Source organism: Haemaphysalis longicornis, unplaced genomic scaffold (assembly GCF_048455015.1).
Source record: "Haemaphysalis longicornis isolate Haplotype H1 unplaced genomic scaffold, Haemaphysalis longicornis Haplotype H1 scaffold_4, whole genome shotgun sequence".
Lineage (NCBI taxonomy): Eukaryota > Metazoa > Arthropoda > Arachnida > Ixodida > Ixodidae > Haemaphysalis > Haemaphysalis longicornis.
In genome coordinates this window covers 95539578-95559128 of record NW_027526361.1, presented here as the reverse complement: position 1 = coordinate 95559128, position 19551 = coordinate 95539578, and the positions used below count along the sequence as shown (strand labels likewise).

General features: G+C 46.9%; 1 protein-coding gene across 1 annotated transcript in view; it reads right to left on the bottom strand.

The window, feature by feature from the left end:
* Positions 1-917: 917 nt before the first annotated feature.
* LOC144178735 (uncharacterized) overlaps positions 918-19551 on the bottom strand; it is a 60258-nt gene continuing 41624 nt past the window's right edge. The window contains exons 7-9 of the mRNA XM_077706815.1: positions 8703-8728; positions 4727-5068; positions 918-1978 (exon numbers count right to left, since the gene is read on the bottom strand). Of these exons, the coding sequence (XP_077562941.1) occupies positions 4748-5068; positions 8703-8728 (347 nt within the window). The 3' untranslated portion in view covers positions 918-1978; positions 4727-4747. The remainder of the gene's footprint in view (positions 1979-4726; positions 5069-8702; positions 8729-19551) is intronic.

Genomic DNA, 19551 nt, shown 5'->3' with positions numbered 1-19551 from the left:
CGCACTGTCACGAAGCTGCACTGCTGGCAGCACAGCTGGAGTCGGCCACGGTGCTGCCTATGCCGGTTCGGGGAAGGGCCTGCAACAGGGAGGAAGGGGGAAACACTGAGAACCTTTCCACTGAAAAACACGGTGAGAGTGCACCAGCAGCACGGTCGAAGGAGGAAAAAAGAACCAACACAACAGAGGAGGGTGCGTCGCATGTTCAATGTGCATTGCTGGGCCTTATCTGGCCTGCGCAGCCAGATAAGGCCCAGCAATGCAAACGAGCCCTCCTCTTTCTTGCTGGCTAGGCAGCTGGTCCTTCAGAAGGCTTCGAAACAATTGGAACAACAGGTTGTTAGGAATGACCTATGTAGTGCTCTCACAGCGAGAAAATCCCCCATCACACCGTGCTTTGCATTGAAAGCTGCCAAGTTCATGCCCACCCGAAAATGTTAAAATTCTCGGTTTTTTCTCGCAACTGACAAACACAGGTAAGAACAAGCAAAGAAAAACTTTGGACCATGATGTGGTTTCTCTATTGGCCAAAATTCTTAGAACCTGCAAAAAAGGGTGCCGTATTAATTTGGTTAGAAGTTGAGTGCTCTTTTCCCAAAAGTAACACCGGAAACTGGAAAGGTCAGCTTGCAATCATTACAAAAGAAGGTCCAGCCATGGCCACAACAAAGGGTGGCCAGAATAAAGTTGTCACCACATACAACATGGCGTCTTTTTAGCACTGCTTGTCCTCCTGTGACATCTATCAGTGAGAAAGGACCTGTTTGGGGCCGATGTATATTCAAACAATACAGCAATATATTGTTCAGATGACCTGCCGTTCAATATGGTACGTGCTGCCTTTCGCACATAGTTGTGCAGTAGCATGCAGGTGTAATTTTTTTGCAGAAATTATAACTTTCAACAGCGCACAATTTTCCCGGCGAAGCAAGCGTATTATACGGTTGCCGCAAGAACAACACACAACAATTTCACAATTCCTCGAAATACTCCGAAGAGAATGCACAGCTTGTTTTAGTAGCAAACTTCAATAGCATCATTTTCTGGCTCTGTGCACGCATCTATAAGTGTTGGACATGGAAGTATGGTGGGCTCCAAACGCAACAGCTCACACTTCCATAATTCGTAACAGTGCATGACTTAATGGAATCACTTTTCATATCGATGCAAACACTATTCAGTGTAAATATCATACCCCCAGCCCTCCTGATTTTTTTTTTCATTGCGGTTAGCACTCCCGCAATACATTTGAGAAAGTATAGAAGCAACATTTGGTGCATAGTTGGCCGACAGTTGAGTACTCTGTGCGTGTTCACTGTCTAAGTTTCGAGCTGCCCCTTAAAATGATCTGTACAAGCAGTACACGAGACAACCACTGATCATGGGCCACTGTTTACTCACAGAAGGTGCCATCACAGTGGGAAATTGCGCGAAACATACAAACAGTGTGCACGCTTGCACGTATATTAATGGCAATGAATTGTGAGTGACTTTCCAAAAGGAGTGTGTCCTTTTGGTTATGTCGGTCTGAATTGTTGCAGTGTGTGTTGAAATGGGCAGCATAAGGTGGTCACTTGAGACCAACACAAGATGGCACTGTCTGCCGCAGGTCCCATCCCAACCACAGTTCCCGCACTAGCACGGAGCCATTGTCACTGGGCTGGTGATGCGACGATAGGACTAAAAACTGGCAGCCTTCACTGGGAGCCAAGTCTCGTTGCTGGGGCACAGGTGGCACCAATGAGAACACTCGCCCGTGTGGCTGTGCAGGTGAGTCACCAGGTGGCCCTTCTGCACGAACGCCCTGCTGCAGTGGTGGCACTGGTGCGGGCGCTTGCACGTGTGCATGCATGCACCATTGTTCCTTTCGCAGACCTGCAGCTGCACTGCTGGCAGGAGAGCAGCTGATGACCCGGGGGAGGGCAGTGCTGTTGCTGCTGCCTGCGGTCACCCATGGAGGGATAAGAGGGGGAAGGGCCTGCAACGGGGAGACAGGGCATAACTGAGAGCCCTTCCTGCAGCAAGTAAGGTGGCAGGGCACCAGCAGCGAGGCAGAAGATGGAAGAGCAGAAAAAACAAACAAGGCGTCCCCACTGGTGCAAGCCAAGCCGCTCTGCACAGGTGGAATGTGCCTGGGCATTCCCCAGCAATGCAGACGAGCCTTCCTCTGTCTTGATAGCTCAGCAGTATGTCAATCAGGAGGCTTCAGAAGCTTTAGCATGAAAGCTTGCTCAGGAATGCCACCCCTAGTGCTTCCGCAATAACTCGCACTGTGGAAAAATTCTGTTCCCTGTCAGTGTGAGCCTGCCACTTCCTGCGCACACCCAGCGCCATCTACCGGTTCACTTTGAATGCGCCTTCTGCTCTTGTTAGCGACTGCTAAAAGTTCTTCACTGTTTGACCTCAGTACCCTTGGGATAGAATCACAGGTTCTGACACACATACCCTGACTTTGAGCTGCAACAGAACCAAAGCTTTTGAAAGACTCACTGTGTTTTCTTACTGTTGTTCTCTTGGCTTAATTCTATATATTGCCTTCCTAAATAAAGGTGGTGTGGTATCCTTCAGGTCAGTTTAGGAGCGAGAAGCAGCACATCAACACGCTTCATCAACACCCTGCAATGCACGGGAAGTGCCTAACTTGTACCTCTATCAAACTGAATATCGTCACACTTTGCCCATAAAGGTGCTAAGCTCAGGCCCACCCAAAAATTCTAATCCTCGGTGTTTTCAGCCCACAATGCTGGTGGCGCAAAAGCAAGCAGACACCCAATACGACCAGCCATTGTGAAGCACTTCCCGTCACCTCGTCAAGGCTTTTCCTGCAACAGACTGCGTGCCCGACTTCTACGCAAACACACACCCCATTGAACAAAACCAAATATTACTGTAAAGACTCAAAAACAGCAGTGTGTGGCACAAAAGAACAAAGCACGGTTGCTGTACTGCTACTGCTAGGCTGAGTACCCCAACAGTGTTCGCTATATTCAGTGTAGATAACATGCACAGGTATCAGGTCACCCAGCAACCTGAGATGACAGTGAGTGGCAGGAAAGTAAAAAAAGAAATACCGCCCAATGCAAGGGAAGTGAGCCTGCAATTACGGCCGTGACCAAAAAAATCAAGCCATAGCTGCAACAAAGGGTGGCCTGCATGAAGTTCTCACCACATACAACCTGGAATGTTTTTAGCATTTCTTGCCCTTGTGTGGTTTCCATTAATGAAAACTGGGGCCAATGTATACTCAAACAGACAGAGAAATATACTGTTCAGGTGATACGCTGTTAGCTATGGAGCGTACCATCTCTTACGCAAGGTCGTGCATAGCATGCAGGCATAGTTTCCTTGCAACTGAGGCAAATTTTGACAGTGCCTAATGCTTCGGGCATAGTAGCTGTATGCTACAGCTGTCTCGAAAACAACACACAATAATCCTTGTGGTAAGCTGAAGAGAATGCACGGCCCATTCCAGAAGTAAACATCAAAGTTCTTGTTTTTTTTGCAGTTGTGCACGCATTCACAAATGTTAGACGGGGAAGCTTGGCGGGCTCCGAACACAACAGCTCACACTTCCATAAAACAGAACAGTGCGAGACCTCAAGTTTACTAAAAAAATGCCAGAAATTGTTTCAATACTAGAAGAAGCTGCATCGACGCATTGGATTCATCAAAAGAGCCTGCTTCAGCAGCTGTACATTTTGGAATGATGCAATGTTGCAGCTCAGGTGTTTCAGTTCAGGCTGGTGTCACAACTGCAACCAGTCTGCCAGTCGAGGTCATTAGCCCCAAATGCCAAAGAAAATAAAGCAAAGAAAAAGGTGCAGACAAGGTGGAGCAGTAAAGAAGTCTTCGATAAATATTGCCAGGATAAGCCATAATGCTTTCACCTTCAATGCATGGAAACAGATGGAAGGAATTTCTGCCATCGAGCAAACATATCAATTAAATGCAAATACAATAGAACGAAAAATTAGGGGGGGGCACATGGTATCATATTAAGACGTAAACCATCCGCATGGTCCTTGCTATTTAAAATATCATAATTCGCTCCCCTCCTTTCTCTTTGTTTATTATGGTTCGACTCGTTTGTGAAACTCATTTGCCAGAAAGAGTGGAAACAAAGTTCATTGGGAAGCTGGCGTAAGTTTACGTCTTCTCATGTTTCCTCACTTTCTGGATGTTCACAGGTGCACCCATAAACCATACCTGTACAAGTGCACGGGACAAGTGCTGGACATCAGCTGCTGTTGACCGGCCGAAGGCACCACTGCAGTGGGAAATTGCACAACTCCCATAGAAACAGTGGGGTGTTTTGAACACGTATACACGGGGACACATTGCAACTCATACATTTCACGAAGGGTGCATCTTTTTCCATGTGTTGGTCTATGAACTGGTACTGCATGTTCAAATGGGCAGCAAATGGTCATGAGCCCGCCATCGGTACAAGCCACCTGTGACCAATGCAAGACGTTCTTGTCTGCGAGGGCCCCACCCATATTTACACTTCCCACACTAGCAGGGAGCAATTGTCACCTAGCTGGTGAGGTCACAATGTGATGATAAAACTTTCGGCCGAAGTTGGGTCCCATAGAATAAAATGGGCTCTCCCTCTGAGACCCCCCTCTTGGCGTGCTGCACAACCGTTCTCCTTAACGATGCACACAAAGGTGCTTGCCCCCCTCCACTCTCGTTGGAGTGAGTGTCTGCGCGCGCGCACACCCACCGGGTCCTTCCTCCCTCGGCACTACTGGTGGTGGTCGTTCTCCTCGTGGGCTTTCTTCTTGAGGCGGCACATGAAGGCCTTGGAACAGAAGTGGCAGCGGAAGGGCCTCTCGCCCGTGTTGCTGCGCACATGGCTGACCAGGCTGCTCTTCTGGGTGAAGGCCCCAGGGCACAGGTGGCATCGGTACAGGCGCTCGCCCGCATTATTGCGCAGGTGGGTGACCAGGCTGCTCTTCTGCACAAATGCCTTGCTGCAGTGGCTGCACTGGTGAAGGCGCTCACCAGTATGTATGTGCTGGTGTATCCTCAGGGGGCTTCGTTGCAGTGTCGTGAAGCAGCACAGCTAGCACTGCAGCAGCCGGCAACCTGGCTGGGGGTCGTACTACACCCTGTGGCCATTCGGTGAGGGGGAAGAGCCTACAACTGGGAGAGGGAAAAAAATTCAGTGCCCTTTCACCCTGTGAAAAAGGATGACCAGCAAAGCTGTGGTGTGTAATGTACGTTCTTAGCAGCTAATCCTCACATAATTTGTTTCCGAATAGTTCCAATAAAACAACTGCTACAGCCATTTTTTACAAGCATACTTCCTCTGTAGATGGACATGTATTGACAGCACACAGTGAACTAAGGGACTGGGCAACCATTTTAGGGCAGAACCGTTGCTTCAGCGAGCAGCAGACGCCCATGGCGAACCGCTTGTCAGTGGAATGCCGGTGGCGGTCATCACAGCGACATGTGCATGGCTTTCTGTCGTTCAGCTCCGAGGAAGCTTGCAAAGAGTAGATAACCAGAAGGGCTTTTTTCAGATTGGTACATCTTAAAAGCAAAGTGGACATTTCGGAGACATGACGTGTTATTTATGCCCATACTCAGTAATTAGGAATAGCAGATGGCGCCTAATGCGTCAATTTCTTCGTGCAGAATTTTAATGCCTGCATGCAGTTTGGCGTATCAAGGAATATGTAGGAGCAAAATGCTCATAAAAACCGGTGTGTGCAGCCGATCAGGGAACGCTGCAGCACTGGCCTTAAGCAGCTGATGACCATACAGCGTCCTGCACAAGCGGAAGACAATGTTGGGCGGGCGCCTTCAAATATTCACCGCAAAACAGAGATTGTGATGGACGACGCTCCGTAACTTCATTAACTATGGTAGAAATGTTTACTGTCACAGAAATACGGTTACTACAGTCATTGGGAATCATTTGCAGAATAAATACCACATGATAGTAGAACGTTATTGCTTGCAGTGGAAAGGCATTGCTTTACAAGACTTGCAATGGTTGCTGGAAGTTGGTTAATGGTTGTTCACAAAACAATTCCAGCGTGGGTGAAGGACGAGAGAGGAGGGTTCCAAAAACTTGCCTTCAGTTCCACAACTGAATGCTGTGGTCGAGGTTTACAAGCTGCCACCTATGCTTGAAAAATCATGCACTCCTCCGTCTAACAACGATGGTTAGACGATGGTCTTTGCGTTTAAACAGGGTTCGTACGGGCTTCAAAGGCAAAAATTCCAGGGTTTTCAAGGACTTTCAAGGACCAGAAAACACATTTTCAAGGTCCCCATCTTGTTTTATATGGGATTATTTATAACTTTTTCAACAAAATGCAAAATTTTGGTATTGCCCAATGCCTAAGAACATTAATGCAGATTTAGATAGGCGCTATGGGTTCATGAATGCTCCCCCAGCTTTATTTTTTATTTCATAGTTTATATTTAGAGTTTTTTTCTTTTTTCTTGGTGTTTTGCTCAGCTGGTAAATTTCAAAACTTAGTTAATGTTGCCTGCATCTCCTGCTTTGTCAGCAAGAGTATCAGCTGAAATTAACTCAGCAAGTGTTGCTGCAAGGCAGGATGAACTATGTACACGTCCACCATTTCCACGTAAAAGCAAACGCAGATGGAGCGTATGATGCACAGCAAACATGCAATGAAAGGCCGTCAACAGACTAGATGGAACGTGCAAGATAGAGAACAGAAGCTGGCTTTCACGTGATTGTATCGTGACATGTATTCTATTGAGGAGTGCTGCTCCCAATGTTGCCTCGTAATAATGAGAATCCACAACTCGTAATTTGTAATTTCACGCAATACAATGAAACTTGATTATTACAATGTTTCTTTACGTTTTTAACACCTAAAATTCACAACAAACACTTTAAATTCTTGTGAAAAGATAGGGCCATTGTTTATCTCCAGAAAAATCAAGGGTTTTCAAGGCCCCTTAAAAATTTCCAGGACTTTCCAGGCCTTGAAATTTACACTTCTAAATTCAAGGGTTTCAAGGACCTGTGCGAACCTTGTTCAAAGCACACGTATCAAGGTATCCCACCGTTAATTCTGGTCAGGAAACCGTGGTCTTTGAAACCAGTGAAGATAATATGAATTGGTAGAAATGAATACTAACATTAATAGTATTATTCCTAATCAGATTGCACGGAGACAGGCAGAGAACGCTGCAAAAAGTGCTCATGTCAATGTAGCCCATTCCTAACCTCAGGAGCATCCAATAAGTTTACATAGCTGTTAGTGCATTTAAGAAGAAATGAATACTAATAATATTAGTTTTATTCGTACTCAAATTAGGTGGAGCCACGCGTACATCGCATGGCTCCTCCGACAAGTTTACGCTGCCGTTATTGCATCTAAGAACCCAACACATCTGTCTAGACTTCGTTTCAGCGCACACATCCGCTCACACCACCACCAAAACATTCAAAGCACCGAAGCAAACACTGCAAAAATAATGGGAGGCTGCACAGTCCAACGTACCGGCCCATTCCACTAATGAGGGGAGTGCCGAGTGGTGGCATAACCCGTCCAGCTGCCCGGCCCCTATGACAAGCAAACAAAACTCACCCCAATGGTAGTGTTGTCCTAGAGGCTTATTGTAATTAATTTGTTTGAGGATACGTTCAATAACACAAGAATTAAAGCCTTTTTCTGTAGTCCCTTAGGAATGCGTGCAAAACGGAAAATGTAACACAATAAATATGTCAAGTAACAAAGCTGGTAAACAAAGATGTTAAACAACACAAAGATGGTAAATACAACAAAACAAAGATGTTAATTACAAGAGCACCTAGCATACACAGCTACGTAATTGCACATATGGCTGAAATTACTGCCACAATTCAAGATCATTATCATACCAAGAAAAAGGCTTTCTTCGTACACCACCCAAGTGCCTCGTGTAAATGTGCCCACATAGAACACCAGACTACAGCAAGACGACAATCACAGCAGCTTCAGGTGACAAATGAAGGGCACAGAGCAAGGACAACCGACAATGGGAAATAACAGGTCTGTAACCAATGAGCGACAAGCTGAAGCACTGATGGGGGCACCAATGACTTGTGCACCACTTAGCGGTGTAAGCAAATGTTGCTGGAACCGTCACTTGTAACCCAGCAACTACACTTCAAGTATGCCTTTTTGCCTGGGTTGAACAGCTTGCATATTCCTTGTTAGCTAATGGTACGCTAGTTAAGGCACTTGAAAGAACTCAAGGTGACTACAGGGAGGAGACAATGTGACTGCTTGGTCGTGCAAAATCAGCTCGAAGATCATGGCCATGTCAGAACGCAGACAGTAAGCCTATTCATTTGTCCCAGTAGCTCGGAGGTTAGATGACGACATTGATGCCTGCAAACATAAAAGAAGACAAACCGCGCCGCTTCAGTTTTGTGAAGTTACAAAGCTTAATCAACAGGCCGCTGTGTGGGCCAAGTGCGCAGTCATGACGGCTAGTTCGAGCGCTTTTGCTTTCGACAATTCACAACTGCAACAAGCAGCTCGACACGCTATTCGCGTTTGGTGTATTTTCTTCCGGAGCGCGACTGTCAACTGAATCACGACACCTAATGCGAGAGCACACGGTGACGCCGACCGTGTTAATTTGCCAACTTCGAAATGGCGCTGCAGAGATCGACAATACCAGGACGCAAAGAAAGGCCATTACTCTTCTTGCGCTCTTACCAGCAAACCGCCGCCGACAGTTTCGTCTGCTCGGGCAGGTTGAGAAGTGCACATTTCGTAACCCAGGCGTTAAAATGAACTGTGTTCGAGCTCTATTAACTCCAACTCGTTGTTAGGCGCGAGGTAGAAAACACTAATGGACCTTTTTCCAGTAGCGATCTGCGCATGCGCGGGCTGCTGGTCCGCCATTCTTGGCAGTAGCTTCCACCTGACGTTCAGGAACGGTGGACGAGCCCTACTGCGCATGCGCCAACTAGACATCAAAAAACAAAGAAAGCGACTTTTTTTTTTGCCGGATGTGACGTCATGTTTAAAAAAAAATGGCAGGTGTTGTACGGTTACATTGCTGCAATCTTCTCGGCGTGATTTTTGTCTGCCGTTGCAGTAGGTGTTCGGCTTGCGATTGTGATAAGGGCGCTCTCGAAGAACTTCTGGAGAGCACTCACGGTGGTGTGCAGCGTGTGATTGAGACGCTGAGTGTGTGCGGCCGCCTTATTTGCGCGTAGTGCGTTACGACGGTGAACACGCGCGTTCTGCATCAGTTGTGCCGCCTCGATTTGCGAGAGTGATGAGTGCGCTCGCGACAAGCTTCTGCGCTGCATTTCATTAGAGCACCGTGTTGAAGCTGCTGGGCGTTTCGTCTCCGACGTGCGAGTGCGCGTATGCCTTCAACATCAAACGGCGGTGCTATCATGGCCAGCCGCGAACGATCGTTCGCACGAAACTCTTGTCGCTCACCACACGGTCGTTGACTAAGAAATAACAAGACTATTGCGACCTACAGGCTACAAAGGTGATTCCTGCGCGTCGCTTTGGTTCGTCGAACCCCGTGTCTTGTAATCGCTGCGTGCAGCTCTTGACATTATATTCAGGAGGTCATGGTCCTGCTGCATGTTCTTGTTAAATCATTGCAGAGGACTCTTGGCGCGCAGAAATGAAAAGTTTGTAATTATCCACGTTAGTTTCGTTGGTCTCCAGAGGGTTGCTTTCCTGACGAGCGTATTGATGCGTATATCGCGGTATGGGAGCTGTACAAATGTGTTGACGAATGTGGACGGGCACACTTTGTAGCTGTTCTTGGGGCGCTGGAGGAGTTCAAGGGTGTCTCGTCTGGTGGGTGGTTGTGGCGGGAGGTTTGGGAGTGATGGTAAGCTTCGTGCAGTTTATCTAAGGTATTATGTACTTCCAGTTCGACCAACTTGCACGTGGGTGTCGAGAGGGCACTGTTCGGTCTGTGAAAATATTTATTTCGCCCACCACCATATTTGGTGCCCGTTTGTGCTTCTGCGATCAGCCTTCGTCGTGTTCTGCATGAGCGTACACAGTGACAAAGTTCACTGTGTTCACTGCTGCATGTCGTGTGGGACCCCGCACGACATGCGGCAGTGGGCCAAATTAACATTCTCAAATGCTATTTCCATAACACTGTTGGACACGAATTCTTGTAACTTTGTTCCTCCTGTGGCTACACAGCCCGTCACCATGATGCACAGCATATACTGAAAGTCACGTAGTTTGTTGTTCCTATTTCAATGTATCTTGATGGTACATAGGGCAGACAGGGCCCTAACAGGCGGTGGTGGGAGCATGCCGCATTGGTGACGACTTGAACAGAAACCGATTTGGTGCTCCACTCCAAGACTCAATGCACGCCAGGTGGCTGCATGCCAGAATTTGATACGACGAGAGTGCTGAAGTTGTATGGCACAAAACAGGAACGAGAAATCTTTGAGGCCTATGTGATAAAGGTGGGAGACAGATGCACTATGGAATACTGAATAATTAGCGTGAAGTGTGCAGCAGCTGTAATTGCTTTTTATACATGTGGTGTTAAAGCAGTGTCACATGAGGGTTTTGTTTACTTTGTAATCACTCTCAGAGGGAAATGAAGCTTCGTTGATGAAGCTTTCCTCTATCCTTTCCTTGAGTCATGCCTGACATTTGACCAAAATTTCCAAGATGAAGTCTCAACTAACCTGCATAGCCACCTTCATTCAGTTCACTGTTTTGATGCATATTTAAGCACAAAACCCTGGGACGTCTGCCATTAATCACTCATAAGAAACCCTTGATGCCCGCCACACTCACCACTACCACTTCAACAACTTTGCAAAAAACAGATGCAAGCACAGCCATGACAGATTCCACCGTGCTTCCCAGTAAGCATGTCCCTTTATCAAGAAGGATGCATCACACCTCAAGTACACTACGACGCATACAAAAGCTAGTGATCATCTACCTCATCTGGACATCACGCCTTTCTACAAGGGAATGAGGCGGCACACACTGCTGCCCTCAAATTTACTAGCCACGGATTCGTAGAAAGCAGAAAAGACCTGCCAGATTCCCTCGCCAACCTCTAAGTCCAAAGCCGTTTTACAGATGCCTACAAACCCACACATACTACAACACAACATATTACCCAACACGTGCCCCTATGAATGCCCACCCTGTAAAGGAAGGAAGGAGAGAGAGAGAGAACAAACACTTATTTCTAAGTCCAGGTCCTAATTTGAAAGTTCAATTTACCGGATCCGCGTAGTACTCCTGAATGCCTGGTCCTAATTTGAAAGTTCAATTCACCGGATCCACGTAGTACTCCAGAATGTCCGTGCGGATCCGGTGCACGTGTTTGTAGAGAGCTTCCTGGGCAGCCTAGATGTTCACTGTCGGCGGGGGAGACAGCCAGAGCTCCCAGGAAGTGATGAAAGTGAGGGATTGGGTAAGAGATGGTGGGGTGAAGTCCCAATTAGAATGAGGGACGGATGGGTAGAAAGAACACCTGGGGCAGGAAGGATGGCCAGGGCGCCGATAGATGCGGTGAAGAATGTGATGGGAGGGGAGTGAAGAGGTTTAAGCCTGTCGAATGAGGCACGCAGCCTCACGAGTTAGACAGGAACTGGGGGGTGGGTACAGGGTGCGTGATAGGCATTGGGCGTTTAATTGGTAATGGTTGGAAGCGCGGTGTTGAGTACGAACCGTCGGCGGGTGGTACAAGGTTGGCCAGGACATGGGCGGACCCGGGAAAGGTATTCGGGTGAGCGCGTCTGCTAAGGCGTTTCCGCACATGCCAGCGTGGCCAGGAACCCAAACCAGTGTGAAGCGTGGCCAAGGATTCGATGCAAGTATCGAAGTGACGAAATCAGTGGTGTGTGGGTGGGTCTCATGGTTAGCGAAATTACGAAGGGCTGACTGACAGTCGGAGAAGATATATACTGGCGTGGTGGTAGGAACATTAAGAGTACCATGCTCTATTGCAAGGGCAATGGCGTATTCTTCGAGGGAGGTCGAATCCGGTGGAGGAAGAAAGGAAAGCATAGCAGTGTTTAAAGAAGGGAGTAGGAGAAATGAAGCCATGCCCATTGAGTTTGAGGGTATGTAGGAGATAGTAAAGGGAAGACAGAGCGGTTAAGCATCCAATCAACTGCACCCAATGCTTATCAGTGATTTCAAATAAATGCGTCAAACTTGCATGAAACACCTTACTGCATTTTTAACTATCGTTCATGAAATTATTTGTGTAAATTATACACTTATACTCAAGTGACCAGGCAGTATATTTGAAGGTGTGTGAACATTCGCAACTTAGAATACTGTGCAAGTACTTTTTGATATTCGATTTGCAGCTCTGTTTCAAATATTTGAAATTTACAAATAGTAGAGGAACGAATGTTTGCTCTATCTGAAGATGTGCAAACTTTCAAGCTTCACTACATGGCAAGACCTTGCGGGTTGGTTTTTCTGCATGACACCGAAGCCGTGCCAAAAGCCTAATGCAGAAGCCTTGCACCAAGCAAAAGTTCACTAACTGTGGTGTATGTTAGGTCAAGTGCCACACTACAAAAGCAAAATTTATTATCTAAAATAGCTTTCCTGTAAATATAATAGCAGAAGTGAGAAATAAAACGTTATTGCTGGCTTGTTGGTGAGGTCCCACCGGCAACTAGCATGCGCAGCTTCCTTTCAATCATTGAGGAGAGTGGGGGGACTGCTGCCTATCATATTAAATATGCCTAATATGCTTACTGTGTTCAAAGTATTTTGAGGAGCCCATATTTCTTTATCTCAATATATGCAAAATTCTTGTTGCACTGGTTTGCATGTCTATGTTTTATTTTCTCTGTTACATTAAATTTTTTGTATGTCAAGCGCAAGTACCTGAACAGAGATGTGTCTAGTTCTGACTGCCTAAGCTGTCTTTTTTGGTGTAGTTATGTTTTATACACTCTAGAAACACCAAAACAAAGATAGTGTGGTTTGAAAATATTCAATTCGCAGCCAGCTTTTACTATTCGTATTCAAAAATATTTTATTGAATTCACAGCCAAGTTTAACTTGTGTTCAATTCACAGACACAAAGTTGATAATCACACACCTCTAAATATATATACAAAAGGTAAGTTGTCGTTTGTAGTGACAAGAAACACTCAGCTGCAGTGGCGTCGCTAAGGGGGGGCCGGGGGTCCCTGGACCCCGGGTACCAGCCCCTCGGTGAAGGGGGGGAGGTGCCACTTGTGCCCCTACAATGTGCAATGCTGACGTCGAAAACTGGAGGACAACTGTAACGAGACCACAGCTTTGGCCTGTTCAATTTACGTCCCCACCAGTCTATTCAAATTTGTTTCCTGGTACAATGGAAGAAAGCGAGGAGAATTTTGGCATCCAGGAATGTCGCGGTAGTCAAGGATGGGTGCGGCTGCAGGGTGAGCGGAGGCGAACAAGGAACGATTCCTGGAGAGGGGGTGCGTCGGTATACGACTGCGACGCTCGGAGGGGTGTAGCGAGTGAGCTTGCTTTCCAATGGGACAACAGGGGCCTAACAAAGCCCCTTCATCACGTCCAGGACCACTGTTGGGGCGGCGGACGAGATCAGTAGGGGGGAGGAGTGAAGGGGGAGGCATCCAAGCCTACGAGACTTTGGTCATGTGTCCTCGGCGGTTATTTATGTGACTTTTTTTACGCACATCAGATGTTGTGTACGGGTCATGGTGAATGTTTAGCATTTTCTGGAGTCTTCGCAGTGACGCGTTGGAGACCGTGTACCCCGGTCCGGTTGTCATATTTTTAGAAGGAAACCAAGGTGAAAATGACCTGCAAAAAAAAAATATGGGGAAGATTGAATCTTGAGGAAGCGGGGACTGATAATTAAAACGAAATGAAAGTAGGTGTGAAACATGCAATGAAGGTTGGTGCGGGGGAGCTAACTGTACAAATTAAGCCTGTGTTGGGAGGAGGGGCGCAAGTGGAAGAGGAGGGGTGGGAGCTCAGGTGTCCAACATTAGGTGAGACAAATGGGTTGTCGCGATTTCCCCTTGGTTGCACCCGATTCCTTCAGTGCTTGCACTAACCAACCAATTCGCAATTTAAGTAATTGCAAAGGATCTGATATCGGGTGTTGATAGCTCATTTTTTATGTCGTTGACTTTCCTTCATCGTGCCCAGCGACGCAGCCAGCACATGGCGATTGTACGAAGATGGCATTATATGGAAGGGGCGTATCCCATGCGGCCCCGTGTAATTAAACTAAAAGAACAACAGACGAGTAGCTTGTTGAACAAATTATGCAAGAAATAGAACAGTTATGCAGGCATTTATTTTATTTACCTAACTTTTAGTCAGGTAAATCTACTTTTTTTATTTCATTCCCCTGTAAGTTAAGAGCAATATAAATGAGTATCTGCGTTGCGCACATAAATAAAGCGGATAGCCGTGTGTTCAACTTCTTTCCATTTTACCATGGTTTCCGAGTGACCGTCCCAAGGAGTTCTAAGTGAAGAAATAGTTGAAGCTGATGACCTAAATATTTTGCTCTGGTAGGTTCATCATCTAGGTGGAGGGTGAGAAAAAAAAAGGACAGGACAACGAAATTAAGTGCATAACAAAAAGTTAAACACCAGGTACGTCACCCACTTTTTATCATTAGGCATTCGATCCGCTGAGTGCTCCCATCCCGGAATATGGTCGGGAGACCCCACGATAATTGAGGTGGGAGTGAGGGGCAGTTTCTGCGTTAGTGAAAGCGTTCTGCTGAGTGCTTTGTGAACATTACTAGAAAAAAAATTTTGAAGACTGTGCGACAAAGGACAGGACGCCCGGTGTCGTATACAAGATTTTTGAGCTGAGTGCCTCTCCGCATGCATTGGGGAGGAAAAATCTACTGGAACAACTCAGGCAGCACAACGACGACGTCTGGCTGCAAAACATCAGACCGCAAAAGATACTTCGGTGAAACGCTCCAGAAGCGTGACCAACTGGAGGAAAAGTTGCAAAGAACCTAAATCCTTCCCTACGAACCCTCCACTTGTGTACATGCAGGCACCGCGCTCCACAGCGAGGCACTTTGAGTGACTGGCGCTACAACGCGACCCCAGTCACCCCTGAAGGAAGAGGGAATCGAGATGGGTCCCAAACGTCTTGTTCTTGGTTATTACTTTTGGTTGGAGAGGGCGATATTATTTCCTCAGCTACTGGGAAAAGGTTGTTTCATCTAGGATCTGTCTTGAGCTAGCCGACTGTACAACGACGTCAATGAAATCGTCACCAACAAATCGGGATGGGCGCGACCGAACGGTTGTGACCCAGCGTGTGGCGCTGATACACTCGGGCCCGTACGAATCTGATATTTTACTCAAGAGTTCTTTCTTTATCGCTTCGTAACCTCCTTCGATTCAGATTTCCTCCATTGACTAGTGGCTGCTTCACTGGTAAGCCCGAACCTCACATTTTATACTTTATACTGTGTTCGTTTTCCCAAGACGCCAATGTCGATTAACTTATTTGCAAATGTGTGGTGGAATATTTTTACAACGTGCGAAAGGAAACGACAACATTGTCGCAGACAAACATCCACACGACTAGCCGTGCACTGGCCGCTTAGACGACTCATGTACGGCCAGTCATCTCTTTCCCCGCTAAATGCTCCCTTTCTATCTGCTTCCATTCTCAGTAATCACATAACCATAGAAATAGAGACCCGACAATGTATCTATTTCAAACGTACTGAAATTCTCACTTAGAGAAATTTCCAGCAGTCGCATGCTGCCACAGAGGCTGCCTTTAGTGACAAACGGGCAGGCGCAGGCGGTTTTTCCTAATTTATGGGGCGGCCGTTTCCTTCACATTTTATACCACTTGTCCTGCACAATACTTGGAAACAGCTTTTTTTTAAGTCCGGCTGTTGTTTATTTGCTGGGACAACTTCTATTTCTCCCCCAGCCTTCTTTCACCAGGCTCCGCCTGTGGTCCTTCAAGCATAATTTGTTCAAGGTGTGTTCCTAGACACAGGAAAATTAATGCGAATGAAGCGACTATTTGTCTTGCATGTGTTGCCTTTAAACAGCCCTATCATTGCTGGCCACCCTCCTCCAGGCCCGCGGGACGTCTGCATGATTTAGTCAACACAGCGGGCTGCAAAGCTTTCCGAACGCCTCTGGCGACCACCTTATAATAAGTGTCGTTGTCTGACGAGGCCCGAGACTCTCTCACAACTCCATTGCTCTTGCAGGCATCCATTCGCTTGGTATCGGCTGTAAGATGTGGTACTCTCACACTGCCGCATATCAGCCTTCACTTTTCCCCTAACCTACTTTGGTTTGGCGCATTACACCCTGTGCTGCCGCAAGTAGCTCTTGGCCACTCCTTTCTCGGCTGCTAATGGTGTTTTCGTGCTCACGAGTGACACACCATAACGCTCCTTACTGGTAGGATTTTTATCGATGCCTAATTCACTGAAAAGGTCAGTGTTGTGTATCAAGATCTGCACCAGAGTCGTCGTCTGGGGTTCTCTAAACCAAGCTCGTGTAGCTATTATTGCCTAAATAACACACGACTTCTTATCTTGCTGCTTACTTTTCTAATATATTGCCAGTTCTTATAAATAACTACACATCAAGTATCCTGTGGCTTCATTTCGCATCGCATGTCGCATATTATGCATGCTTGCATTGACGTTTCGAAGCCCATGCATTCAGTAGCTGTAAAAAGTTTTTTTTACATTGGTATCCAAATGAAAGACACAAAATTTGTCGAGACCAATCGCTCTTGTCGCGCGATGAGAGCAATGCCAAGTGACAAGAGTGACAGAAATCGCTTTTGGTAGCTTTAGTCGCAAGTGTGAACCAGCGTTCATATGCTAACAATAGAAGACATTAATATTATCAATAATAACAATAACACTAGTTTTATTATTAATCATTGTTTTGTATATGTGAGGGGGAGACAAATTTTCTGGGCCTCGGGTGCAAGTTTACCCAGCAACGCCACTGCTCAGCTTCCATTGCCATCACTGCTGGAGAGAGAAAACTGACAAGCAAAACCTCATCCCTGACTAATTTCAGTTTTAAGTTGTAGTGGTACTTTTGTGCTGTTCGACAAGCAATCACTTATTTGCGGGAAGATTGCTGCAGGCAAGTCCTCAGGCACGCTAAACACAGAAGAAATGAACTTGAAAGCATTGCACATCATAAGATCTGTTCCTAAAAGTACCGACTGAAGTACAATATTGTTCTTCGGCATGTGACAGCACACATCAAGGGCATATTGGGTGAACTGTCCAGCATCTGTTGAATGCATTGCATTGTACCAGCTTGAACGTGCCTTAGAAGGGATAATTTTAAAAACAGTAACTTGAGAGGGCCCACGAAAAAAAAAATATGCTTAGCACCAGGGCTAAGTGCAACTAGTTAATATTTTCTCATTCACTACTTGAGGCCTGGATGTGGATTAAGGCTTGGTTCCTACAGCCGGTAACAACAACAACAAAAAAAAACCTTTGTCCTGTGCGCAGCCCTACCTCCCACCGGGCTGCATGTCCTATTATCAGCTGGCTTAAGGTTTCAGACCAACAAAGTGATTAGCAGACAGATTATGGGAGTTACTACACCTTCGCAATGGTGAACATTACCTGCCTGCCTCACGACTCCGAACACACAATTATACCTTCGCACAGGTTAACTCCGTTGTACTGGGACAAAAACACAGCCCTGTGGTCTACGTAGAAGTGGTCTACGTTTGCAGTGGCTAGCTTGGTTACGATGGGAGTGGTCATGCGCCATCCCAGTGCCCTCGTCTGACCGGCGTTGCTGCCTCTCGCCACGGTACGTAGGCGGCGAAACGCCCAGCGGCCTCAACACGGCGCTCTAATAAAACACAGTGCAGAAATTCGACGGGAACGCACTCATCACTGTCGTAAATCGAGGCGGCAGAACTGATGCAGAGCGCCCGTCGTCACCGTCGCAACGTACTACGCGAAAATTAGGCAGTCGCACACACTCAGCGTCCCGATCACACGCTGCACACCACCGTAAGTGCTCTCCAGAAGTTCTTCGAGAGCACCTTCATCACAATCGTAAGCCAAACACCTATGCACCGCTGCAACGGCAGGCAAAAATCACGACGAGAAGAGCGCAGCGAAATGACCGCGCAACAGCTGCCATTGTTTTTAAAACCATGACGTCACATCCGGCAAAAAAAAAAAAGTCGCTTTCTTTGTTTTTTGATGTCTAGTTGGCGCATGCGCAGTAGTGCTCGTCCACCGTTCCTGAACGTCAGGTGTAGCTTCCGGCAAAATAAACAAAAGGGCGCCCCCCCCAGCTTTCTGTTTGGGGAGAGGCTATGCTGTCCAGAGCTGCGCGTTTTTATTTTTTCTCTTTCAACAGCTCGAAGTGGGTTCGTAAGTGCACACAAAAAGGGCTTTCTAGGGAAAGGGGCAAATACATTTGAGGCTGACACTGGAAGCACATACAAGCCAGTGGGGGAGTAACAAAAATGAAAAAAAGTAAAAATAAGGGGCGCTTCAACCACTGCGAATTAGTCACGGGAACGACGCCTGCTACGGTGACATTCACGTGAAAGGCACGGGTGACCGGTTGGTGCGGAAGGGGCTACAGTACCAGGATATTTTTTGTGGACGAGTTCTACGAAAGCTCGACGTTTTGTGGGCGTGCATTGCTGCCAATTTTAGTTCGGCGTGGCGGCCGCTAGGAGGATCGGTACTGGAAAAAGGTCCATTAGACCGTTGCCTAACGCTTGCGCCAAAAAACTCACGGCATTTTGGACGAATAGCGGGTGTCAGCCTCGCTGTACTAGCATGACCACCAATGTGCAAAACGAAGTACACGAACCGTGGGCTAATAAATTGTCTGCGCTTACCGACGCATTGGGCAAGCACTAGAAAACTCTTCCGACCAGTGCATTATATGCCTGTCATGTCGCGTTGCCGAATCACCTGCGCGGTCGGCGCACACACCGCCTAGAGCGATAACAGCTTTCTTCTACGCGTTAAGAATTCGATAAAAACCGCTCTCCAATATGTTAGTTTTACCATTCACAGTGAGTAAATGAAGTATGGAATGAAACACCTGTTGCGGCCCGCGGCCGGGTATGAGACGCTGTTATTCCAACGAAGAGCACGTTCATCCACATTTAGGCTGCCCTGCGCGAGCACGCGACTTTTTGTTCCTCTTCGAACTTGACCCGCAAACTTCCCACGCTCAAAAGACATCAGGATCCAGTTGCCACTCTATAATAGTTGGATTATTGTCAAAACAATTTTTTGTGGTCAAAACAAACGACTGACTGGGCTGACTACGCGCCGCCATCGTTGATGCCATTGTGATGTGGCTTTGTCAAAATAAAAACCCCTTTACAAACCAAAAAGTCAAGCTTTGAACGCTAATCCAAGCTCCCTAAATATATAATATTCTTCCTGTTTAGAACGTATTTCCATAGAAAATATCAGATTCTAAAGCAAAACAGGTTACTCTTCCCTCCATCGGTTCCGTTTACTTGGAGGGAGAAACTCGTACAATAACTATCATGGGAGCGTCGATCTGCAGTCGTTCCGCTTCGG